We start from the raw sequence: 11,723 nt of genomic DNA, 5'->3' as shown, positions 1-11,723 counted from the left end.
TTTAGCTAACCAAGAATACAAATTATCCAAATTGACTTCCTGGATACATGACGCCTTTTCACAAATTGCAGTAGTTCTTCAATAAAAGGTAAATATGCTGAAATTTATAAGTTCTGATGAATGATATTACTTAAATCTTTTAAATTAATAACTTATTAACCAAATGTACAATGTTGATTTAATATAGCCTTTATTTTGGACAAGACACGCGTACATATATCGTAGATTCAAAAAATATTGTTTTCCACCAACTTTGATTCAATGCTAACCAGTCGCCATTTCCCACATTGTACCTAAAGTTGACAAGCCACAGTCGATACTGAATACTGTTCGTTGCCGACATAACAAAATATCCACAGATTGGGATAGTAAAAACTGTCAGACCTTTTTGAAAAAGGATTCCAGTCTGTCCCAAAACAAGGTGGTTTAACTAGCACATCATCTACAGCTATGCCAACAACAGATCTGGTTGTTATGCTTTCCATTAATCCCAGTGTGGAGAAGTTGACAAGTACTCCACTCCAAAGTATGCTTCAGGGCCAACAATATGCAATCATATGTTTTCACTATGAGGAATAGATCTCTAACCAAAACCTTAATATGGGGTAGGCATTGCCTAAATCAGCGAGCACCATGAGCTTAACTATATACCGTCTGTGCAAGACTCGTAAAAATAATGAAGGACACTATAAAGAGTGGGGGTCGACCCAGATGAAAACTTTTCTTCACAAGTGCAATATTTTTATCTACATGTATATTTAAGCAGCAAGGAAAATCAATATTTATATTTAGACATCTGTTTTGTTAATTTATGGGGGAGTTTTTATTCTCAATAAACAAATAACTTGAAAAAAATTTTCCCAAAATTTCCAACCTCGCTCTAAAAATTGTCAATAACTTTATAGCACTTCGCAATACTTAACATTTTTTATCCCTCAAGGGCATCTCTAGCAACATCCATTTTAGTTTTGTCCTGTCAGATCAATCTGTACAGATACCGGAAATATTACAGTCTGCAAATTCCAAACAAGAAAATGATTGCCTTCCCTATTTTAGAAAAGCTATACTTCGATTTTTATAATATAATCGGAGTTACATTTCTTTCCAAGGAGGGTTAGGTTCTTGACAACAGCAACAGTGGAACAACGGAGATACACATACTTACATCCACATGTTTCCCGAAGTTTTTATAATCATAACATTCACTTCTTTAAATAAGTAAAACAAATTAGAAAAAGACTTGAAAACTATCAGAAAAGATAAAATTTATTTTTACAGAAACACAATCTTTACCTTTATTTTTTATGTGCTTGACTGAAGGAAATGATGAATTTTCTCCATAAGGACAGTCACTTTTTGTTACTTCCTGGACATGACTTTTTTTCTTTAGTATATTGGGGAACAGAAGGGAAATTTATAAAAAGTACACGTAATAATGGTAGAGCTCACACGGTGTAGTATCTGTGATCAGAATTTACAACACTCATGTCAAAACATCAACAAAGAACAATAGGACAATTTAAACACAACAATTCTGGAAACACTGCACACTTTAGTTAAGTTTTGCACTTTTGGCTAGGGATGAAAAATGACATTAATGGAAACTGGTGTTTGCTATAGTGATTAAAAAATGAAGATTCTATTGTAGATAAAACAATTTCTGAAAAAGGGGACTTTTAAGAGTATTTTGGAATGTTTTATATATTTTCAATGTTGAAGGGGCTTTTTTCCAGTGACAATTTGACTTCATTGTGAGAGTGAAAGTAAGTCATTTTTCACCATGCTAAATTTGATAAGTGGATTACAAAGCGAAATAGCTAAACTGGTGATGCCCATATGAAGAAGAGGTTTTCCAAGGAAAATGTTTTGACAGTTTCAGAGCATGAACTAAAAATTCAAGATATTTTGCGGGAAATTTGACATTTTTAAACCTGATTTTATCAACTTTTTTGCAAATTTTAGCATATTTTACATGGTTTCTATGGTAATCCTATTTGTTTTGGGTAATTTTTGCCAGAAAATTTTTACTGCATTCTGAAGGCCTTGACTTGATCTATTTTTAGATATATAGATTTGCAGATGCTTGACAATTTTTTTAAGCGATAAATGTTACAAAGCATAAAATTACAAGACCAAAATTTGGCATTTCTTAAATACTGTGGAGTGCTGTTTCTGGATAACAAGTGAACTAAATTTTCAAGATCTACAAATGCCTGTTAACTCACATGATTGAAATGAAAATACAATAATGTACCTCAAGGATAACTTTAACTCATCACTAACAGAAGTTAAGCAATGTCTCAAATCAGAGGAAAGAGATACATTCACGGAGAGAAAATTCATTGGATGATCTAGTGCCAACAAATCTTACTTAGGGAAGAAGGGCAGTCAAATAGATGAAAACAATTACCATAATATGATATGGAAGTAGTAATGAAAGATAAAGTTATGCAAGATCAACAAACATCTTTTCAAATAAAAATAACATCACTTCTGTGAGGCAGTCTTGTGTTGTCCATTGAATTTAAATGTTTTAACAAATGTGCAGAAACATCAAGATTATCACGGCTACCATTTTAGCTGTTTGGTCAGATCAAATCTTGGTCTGACTTTCATTTTAACATGTTCCTTTGTGACATCATGGTATATTGCAGATCCCTTGAAGCCACCCTCTTTGCAGGACACATAGTATAGCATAACCTGGATTTTCATTTTCACATTGTTTTTAACTTTTCTACCATTTATCTCCCTTTAGAAGCATAATTAGTATAAATCTTATTCAAACTAGCTCGTGTTATTTGATCACTGAATTCTAAATTATGGCAGTGCAATGTTAAAATCACATTAACTAGTTTTAATTAGATTGTATGTTAAAGACCTCACAATTGGAGATGTGGTGTGATTGCCAATAAGACCATCAAAAGACCACACAATTGGAGATGTGGTGTGATTGCCAATAAGACCATCGTCCATGAAAAAGCAAAGCAGCAAACAATTAAACTTCTACAGGTCAATTCATTGCCTTCAATGATGAGAAATACATAGAGTTGATGTATAATCATCAGCATGAAGCTTCAGTAACTATCTAAAAGTGATGCATCATGATCAGTTAATTAACAATTTCTCAACACAATGGGGTTTTTGAATATGTTTTATGTCTTATTATTTAATATATTTCAGTGTAAAGAAAATGCCACAAAATGCTCAAGTTCTAATTGCTCATGGTCCATATGAATCTTGTGGAAATGTAGACTTCAGAACACAGAGGCTAGATGGTCTACAATGTAAGTGCCTGCATGAGCTGATCTAAATTTCTAGACAAGACTTTTGATTAGAACTTTTTGAAAAATTTTTTTTTTTTTCATGTTTATTTAATATTCACTGTTTATCTTTTCACTCAATAGTAAAATTGCGACAAATGTGTTAGAAATTGGAAGACAAAGCAAGAACTTATACCGTAATAATCTTGCTGTCTGTCTGTCCATCTTTCCCCAGTTGAAGGCAGTTCTAATCTGCAATTTCTCTAAACTGCTTAATGGATTTCATTGAAAATTTTAAACATTCTTAATCACATGCAATCTATTTGGTTTCTCTATCTGAATGACTTTTTGGGTTTCCTGAAGAAAAACATGAACTTTTGTCATTGTTTGACCAGGGTGAAACATTTTCTAATCCACACTTCTCTAGAACTACTGAATAGAATTGGATGAAACTTTTACAAATTCTTTGTCACATGATGCAATTATGCATTTCCTTTTTTCTTTTTCTGACTTTCAGGGTTTCCTGTTACAAAACATTAACTTTATCATTGGTCAAACAAGGGAGATCATGGCATAAAAAAGTTGACATGACATATTTAAGTTTTTAAGTATTTCAGATATTGGAGTGTTGTGATTAAAATAACGAATTTTTCAGGTATGTTGCGAAAAGAAGGTCATACAGTTGAGTTAGAAGAGATTGAAGATTGGAATGTTGTTGAATTATGGGTAAATGGAGAAAAAGTATTTGACTGCAAAATTCAAGACTTAGATTTTGGTAAGAATGTAGATGTATAACCCATTTGTAGGTACGTTACTGATTACATACCACATGCTTTTAAGTACATTTGTAGGTAAAAACTGTAAAGGGTGTTTCCTATTTCACAAATTAAAAAAAAATGACAGTGAACATATGTGGATAAATAGGGATACTTTTTTTATTTTCCTATTTTTGTTTAACATATTTAGTCTATAGGAGAAACATTCCAACTTTTACAGAGCTTATTGAAAAATGACAACTAAACAAGCTCAAGGGTACACTACTCTAAACTGAAAAATAGGGTCTCACTAACCAATGGTCAAATGGCCACCCACATATGTAGTACCAAAAACACATTGAACCTAGACCTATGCATTGTTTGTGCATTATTTGTGTGTATTCTGATTAAAAGTAGGCAAAATAAAGCTGAGAATGTGTACTTTAAAACCATATATATAATTTACTACAAAAATGTATGAATATTGTTTGAATGTGTGAATAATTTGCCTGCATGCTGCCAGTTAGCAGAAAAGGTAAAAATGTGAATTTTCAGTATTATTTATTCAAATAGGGTAATAGGAAACACAAAACCTTTTTGATTTGGCCTGACAAAGTAAATATAAAGGTAATGTATTGTATAAAATAATTCAATCATTCTAAAATTTGTGTTACTTACTGTAAGACTAAGCTATTCCCTTTTGATTCACTTGTTTTCTATTACATGTATTACATTTCAAATTATTTTTTTGTAATAAAAAGGGGAGATAACTCAAAAGTTTTACTTTTCCAATATCTCTATTGAATTTAAATTTTTGTTTTGTCTTTTTTACAGGTAGTGATGGTGAACTTGATATGTTATGTCAAAAAGCTGTGGAAAATGTGAACAATGCTTTTTAATTTATTAAATATTTTGGATGACTCTACTTTTAAAATGGGGCAATATTTGTTATGATTTAAATGTGATTTGTTATTCTATATGTACATTTGATTTATGTAATATATTATGATTCTGAAATATGCACTTATTAAGTACCTTTTAAAAACCTGATTTCCATACAACAAGAATATAGTTTCTAAGAAGTATTCTACCTCTTGGAATATGCAGATGACTTTGACAGAATATAGGGAGAAAGCTAGATGATTATATCACTAACCTAAGAAATATGTCTTTATATTAGGGGGACAGTTGTTAACAAAAATTTGTGTGAACATTGTAATGAAATTGATGTTGGTATCGAAGTTACTTCTCCGTATTTGGGAATGTTCTTCTTCTGTTGTGTATTTAGTGAATATGGTATGGCTGGTGAAAAATTGGGCAATTTTAAAGCAAAAAAGTATACAAAAAAAATTTGGCATTCTAATATTGACTAGTCAGTAGTCATGTGCACTAAGTACTTAATTCCAAAGTATTTATTTCACAGAATTTATTTTGGCATTTTTTGACAGACTGCTAAAATATGCCAAAATGCCAAAATTAGCACACTGCAAAAACTATCCACTATACAATATTTCATTTATGATGATGTAAGCTCCCTTGTTTCCAATATTACTATATAGTATTATTGAACCTTATTTATAAAAAAAGGGAGGGTTTGCAATTTCTTTACTATTACTCAATAATGATGGCACCCAATTCCATAAAACTTTTGGAAATAGTTTATTTTTATTGTAATAAGCTCCCTTTCAGTTGTTATAAATTTCTGAACTTTTTAAGTTATGGGACTTTATTTAGAAAAAGGACGGTTACAGGTGTTTACAAAATAACTTGAAACAGCTCAATTTGTTGAACTGTTTATTTTTATTATTGCAAGCTCCCTTTTGATTTTAATTTTTTTAAATATACATTTTTGGCAGAATTTCACATGTGAAAATTGGATTACAGCATAGTGCATGTCAGTTGGGCAGGTCAGTCGGTCGGGCTGGTATGGCGGTCGGCAGGTGGACCAGAAAATTATTTTCATAATACCTTTCTCGGCAACTACTAATCGCAATTGATATTTGGTATCCAGCATCAGATCTGGGTCACATATCGTGAGATCCGATTTCAAGCCTGTCTGACATCTACTTCCTATTTACAAAATGTTGGCGATTTCTGTCTGACCAATTTTTGAGTTATTTGCCAGCACTATTCATACAAAAATGGGGCCCTCGAAGAATTCATCCATGGAATACCTGGACAGACGAATTATTTATTTCCCGTTATATGGCCTCTCAATATTTATCGTTCCCTTCAGAAATCAATGAATATTTTTTTTAAATCGCATCTGTCCATCTATTCGTCTCACTATTTTCATGTAATCTTTTAGTTTGTATAAGTCTTATTGCAGTGGCGGACCCAGGGTGGGTGCAGGGGGTTGGCGTCCCTGCTTTTTATTGGAAAATTTTTCATTTTCATGTGTTAAATCGACAAAATATGGCAAATGATGTCCTAGCCCTCCCCTTTTTTCCGTGGAACCCCGACTGGCACCCTTCCCTTTCAAAGTGTCTGGATCCGCCCATGTACTGCAAATTAAAAATTATTTTACCACTTCCATTCTTGCCAAAATCTTATGCTGTCAGACAAAATTCAGAGCAGTATGTCAAACTTGAACTTGTGACCATAATTTGCCACATCTGTAAATGTTCAGGAAAGATGCTTGCTTTTTATATTGTTACATGTATGAGTTAATGCAGGGAAAGATCCAGGATTTGAAGTCAGTAGGTGTCACTTTGCCGAGAAAAGCGAATCTTAAATTACTTGATTTTCACTAGTAAATGGAATTAGGGGTGTAATATTCATACTTTGCTAACTAAAATCAAAATGGATTTACGCTGTGATTTCTCATAACGTCATATGTTAATAGTTGCATGTCTGTGAACATTAATTGTTAGACCTTTAAAACATGGGTTTAAAATAGAACAAGCCAACAACAATTAGTGTACTTTTTATTTAAAAAAAATGAGTAAACAATTAGTAAATTGCATGACATTTTTAAGACATATTGCACTCATAAATATGGCAAGCCAACGTGGACAAAAATGAGCATTTTCTAATATTAAAAAAATGATTTTTTTATATTACAAATTCATTTTCTAATGTTACAAATTAGATTTCTTATATCACAGACACTTTTTTAATATTAAAAAGAAATAATTTTTAATATTAAAAATTCAATTGATTTTCTAATATTAGAAAATAGATTTGTCATATTCAATGACCATTTTTTAATATTAGAAAATTGTTTTGTAATATTAAAAAATGTGACTGATTTTCTAATATTACAAATTCATTTTCTAATATTACAAATTCAATTTGTAATATTACAAAATGTGTGATATTTTATAATATTACTTAATCAGAAATTTATAATATTAGAAAATGAATTTATAATATTAGAAAATGAATCTGTAATATTAGAAAATGTGTGATATTTTATAATATTACTAAATCAGGAATTTATAATATTAGAAAATGAATTTTTAATATTGCAAAATGTATTTCTAATATAAAAAAAAATCTTTTCTAATATTAAAAAATGATTTTGTAATATTTAAAATTCATTTTCTAATATTACAAAATATTGATTTTTGTCCACTTTGGCTTGCCATACATTAGTTTTGAGATCTCGCTCCATATGGAAATTCAGAAATATTGCGATTGTCGGGATGAAAACTACACTATGATTAAGAAATAGTAATATGGTTCATTGGTCTCTAGTGTTGTTTTGTTTCAGGGTTGGGGTGGGGGAGGGGGGCTAAGCCTACGTGAATGTCAGTAAAATTTGAAGTGAAATTGATCAGCTTTTTTCGAGTTAATAAGTCTCTTCACTAAAGTTACATGATCAATGTCAGCTTCATCGGACAGCATTGTCCGCCATACTCCCTGGAGGTAGTCATTGGAATGAATGCAGCCTCTAGGTACGAATAGCGTATGCAAAGGAGGAATCTTAAATGCTGTGAGATGAAGTTCATTTTCATCGTACATTTCCCCGAGGATAAAGAAACCGGAATCTTCCTCAAGTGGACAATCTAAATGGGTAAAGTCATGTTTTTCAATACCAGCCCCTGTGCTATTTTTTAGAACGAATTCTTCCAAATATCCTCTCTTATAGTCAAAATCTTGAATTCCGTGACGTAGCGACAACGATACATTACGAGATGACATGTCAGCAAAAGTACACCCGTAGTACGACAAAAACTCAGATGTAGCATACTCAATAACCACGTACTCGTTAAACGAATGTGGGAAAACGATTTTTCCAGAAGCCTGGCCTATTTTCTTCCTGATCCACTGCACGTTCCTGACCACTGTATGCTTTGGCCTTAATGGAGGTAGATCTCTGACAGGCATAAGGTCTTTTAGCTTGTAATCTCCTGGTGCAACATCAGCAAGAATTCTTGTGCGCGTAGTCATCATGGTTTTTCCACAATTACCCTGTCTTTTAAGGGATATGAAACAGTCCCAACGATCACGAACTTGTTTAAACCCGTCTTTAAGTTCAGCAGATTCCCTGACTGGAACATCCGATTCAATGAAAAGGGAAGGACTAGAGCTTCCTTTATATATATTTGGCATTGACGTATTCAAACGCGACTCTCTAAGTGGGAAAACTGTTTTAGATTCTCTTGAACTTTGAACCGCTTCCAATGATCTGAACCAATTTTGAGTACTATTTCCAGAAGCTTTCAGTTGATAAACTAGTCCGTTTTCTAATGTCAAGCAAATAGAAGGCTGAAGAGATTGCTTGTCACACAGCAGCTTTAGTTTGATATTGGACGAGATGCTGAAATGTAAATGAGGTTTGAAAACACTTTCTTTTGTGTTGTACAGATAAAGATTATAATCTTTGAGACAGCACCAACGTTTCGTGAACTTTGAATATGACTTATTTCGGCTGCATTTAACGTATACCCATCCTACTCTGTCAGTTTGAATTACAATTTTTTCAAGACATGAAATGAATTCGGAAATATACAAGTCTGTCTTTTCTTGTGTTTCAGAATCACAGAGATTGACTAGTTTACTGAATGTTAGTTTGTATTTGGTACCATTTTTTAATATATGTTCCTGATAACTGCTTTTCTTGAGCAGTAGGTAAAATACAGTCGTGTTTTCGTCTTTAACTATGGGAGGATATTCACTCGCATCCGATAATCTGCAAAATATAACCCATAGGGATTCAAGTTCACTTTCAGAAGTATCAGTCGTTGTTATATGGTTATGACAAAAGTCAAATGATGCCTTTTCTATATCAGAAGGCTGCACTTCCGTTATTCGTTCAAATATTTTAGATATAAAATTAAGAAACGCACTCCTGTGAATGGTCTCGTCTTTGAATATGCTTTCAAAATTATCCGGAAACTGTATATTAAGTCGTTCAAACAGGTGCGATATAATTTCCCTAGCCACTTCTTTGGAAATCGGTGATTCTCCTACCAGTGTCCACAGTGTCTGTAAGATGCAGGTTAGTGCGACGGTAGTCATCTATAAAGAAGAGAGTAGATAATTGTAAATTAGGTTGAAATCTACATGATGTAACAGTGCATCACTTTACAACGTAAGAGGTTCTAATTCCGTTTATGGGAGCAACCATTTGATTTTTATGGGGGCGTGGGTAGGATTAAATTTGAAAGAAGGCAGAATTATAGTAGATGGTAAAAAAATCTAGGATGACTATTCGGGTAAAAAAGGCAGGATGCATGTTTGAAAAAAATCAGGACATGCATTTTTGTAAATACTTTAATTTGTCATATTTGTAGATATCACGAAAAAATCCAAGACAGGCTGGATTCCAAAATGAAAAGTCAGGATAGTCTTAACACAAAAAAAAAGATCCGGGACAAAACATTTGATCTTAGCCCCTCCCCGCCATAAAAAATCAAATGGTTGCTCCCTAAGTCAGAAATAGCTTGCCCTCCAATCTTTATCATTACTGTGATACAAAAGAATATCTTTTAATGATACTCTAGAAGTCCATCTTTGAACAAATAAAGAACTATCGAAACACATTACATTTCCCATGTTGGAGATATACCGTTCTAGTTAAGTTGAAGTTTTTTCCTCTCTTTTTTTCTACTGCTAGTGTTTTTCCGTTATATTTTATCTGACTGGCTTTGATTTGTTTGTTTGGTTTTGTTGTTTTATTTCGCCAAGGAAGTTACTTTTGTCCATGAACTGCCCATTGTAGAAACTATGAAATAGTCTACAGTGGCGGATCTAGGGAGTTCCAAGGTCAGGAAACCCCCATTTGAAAAGTTTTGTTAATTTCTTGATAAATTTGGGTAAAAAAATGAGCACATAGTAGCCTGGACCTCCTTTTTTCATGAATCAACGAACCCACCCTCTTTTCATACTTTCTGAATCCGCAACTGGTTTAGTTAATAATTGAAGTTACATGTTGATTGACTTACAAATGACACCTACGCTAGTTTTTAGCTATCCCTTAGATATAACATTTTCACCAGTTTTCCAGACAGAACAAAACAAGTAAATGATAGTATTATTTACATGAGTACAATTCAAGAATTATCCAGAACTTGAACTGATTTCAATGAATAAAACATAGGTTTCATTTACCATATCTAACGTCCCATTCCTCATCCCGTCACATTGTCAAGAAAGTCAGATAAAACAGGCAGGGGCGGTTCCAGGATTTGAGTTTAGGGGGCGTTAATTGAATTAAATGCCGTGCAAAGCAAGGCAAAAAAATATTACGGGGTGAAATTTGAGGTGAATTTTTTTTCTTACCGATTTATGGGGGGCGTACGCCCGGTACGCCAGTCCTTGGATCCACGGTGGTCTTTCAAGCAATCATGGGGATATTTAATCAGTCTTTTAAGATAGATTACTGCTGAATACAGGTTGTCGTAAAGTCAGTTTGTCTATATGTATGCGATTTTTATTTATTCCAAAATGTTTCATCTGGTACAAATGTACCACACAATTCCTTTAAATTTGGACCTATCACATGATTCACGATGAGAACTGAATAAGAGCCTTACGGTTTTGGGAAGTTCGTGAGAATAAAAAAAAAGATTTATACATTTAAAACACAATGATATTAGGATAATTAATTGGAAAGAGTGAATAACCAAAATATGATCACGAGTGCCGAAGAACGCCTAGATTTAACGAGTGTGCAGAACTTGTTCCGCGCACGAGTTGAATCTGAATGCGGTCTTGGCATGAGTGTTATAATGTTATATTGTTAATTTGTTAATTTGATATTGTATCTACGCTTCATATATTTGTTTATTTTTTAAACTGTAAGATTGGTATTTCTACGTATACCGCAACATCAAAATTTGTCAAAATTTATAACATATAACGTTCAATGATAAACAGAATATGTAACTTAAATGCAACTCACTTTAAACAGTGCTAGACGATTTTGAAGTCCTACTGATTATCCGCTGCACGAATTAATATATATATATCATACAAAATTTACAGCCTAAATACGTGATTGGTTCATCTAGTTCCTCATATAATTCCGTGAAGTAGTTTCACAAGATACATATTTAGCTTCCCTTAAAATAGCATTATGTACCGTCCAAGCGAGACTCGTAAGAGTACCCAAGGACGTTAAAAATCCCCTTAGTAGAATAGCATTCCTTAGGACAAGGTTTTTATTAATTAGATAAATATTCGGTTTATGAGGATCAAATTATTAACTCATATTTAATTTAAACTATAAGAATAACTTTATAAAAGTATGTTTTTTGTT

General features: G+C 32.7%; 2 protein-coding genes across 2 annotated transcripts; one reads left to right on the top strand and one right to left on the bottom strand.

The window, feature by feature from the left end:
• Nucleotides 1-4: 4 nt before the first annotated feature.
• Nucleotides 5-5,032, top strand: LOC148619825 (UPF0728 protein-like). The gene is made up of 4 exons (XM_088580151.1): nt 5-88; nt 3,181-3,284; nt 3,916-4,035; nt 4,850-5,032. Exons 2-4 carry the CDS (start codon nt 3,191-3,193, stop codon nt 4,912-4,914), a joined length of 279 nt encoding a protein of 92 aa, XP_088436277.1. The 5' UTR covers nt 5-88; nt 3,181-3,190; the 3' UTR covers nt 4,915-5,032.
• Nucleotides 5,033-7,696: 2,664 nt separating this feature from the next.
• LOC148619824 (uncharacterized) lies at nt 7,697-11,511 on the bottom strand. The gene is made up of 2 exons (XM_088580150.1): nt 11,367-11,511; nt 7,697-9,481 (listed from the first exon to the last, which is right to left on the bottom strand). The coding sequence occupies exon 2, from the start codon at nt 9,479-9,481 to the stop codon at nt 7,769-7,771; it is 1,713 nt and encodes a 570-aa protein (XP_088436276.1). The 5' UTR covers nt 11,367-11,511; the 3' UTR covers nt 7,697-7,768.
• Nucleotides 11,512-11,723: the final 212 nt, after the last annotated feature.

Source organism: Perna viridis, chromosome 4 (assembly GCF_037379345.1).
Source record: "Perna viridis isolate PV_CMFRI_1.1 ecotype Kerala chromosome 4, ASM3737934v1, whole genome shotgun sequence".
NCBI lineage: Eukaryota > Metazoa > Mollusca > Bivalvia > Mytilida > Mytilidae > Perna > Perna viridis.
Note: the sequence above shows the minus strand (reverse complement) of the source record. Positions and strands in the feature narration are given on the sequence as shown.

Excerpts from the sequence above, each read along its gene's own strand:
- LOC148619825 (XM_088580151.1), top strand. The coding sequence starts at position 3,191 with ATGCCACAAAATGCTCAAGTTCTAATTGCTCATGGTCCATATGAATCT. Across the intron at positions 3,285-3,915 it reads GAGGCTAGATGGTCTACAAT|GTATGTTGCGAAAAGAAGGT; the intron begins GTAAGTGCCTGC and ends CGAATTTTTCAG. Across the intron at positions 4,036-4,849 it reads AATTCAAGACTTAGATTTTG|GTAGTGATGGTGAACTTGAT; the intron begins GTAAGAATGTAG and ends TCTTTTTTACAG.
- LOC148619824 (XM_088580150.1), bottom strand. The coding sequence starts at position 9,481 with ATGACTACCGTCGCACTAACCTGCATCTTACAGACACTGTGGACACTG.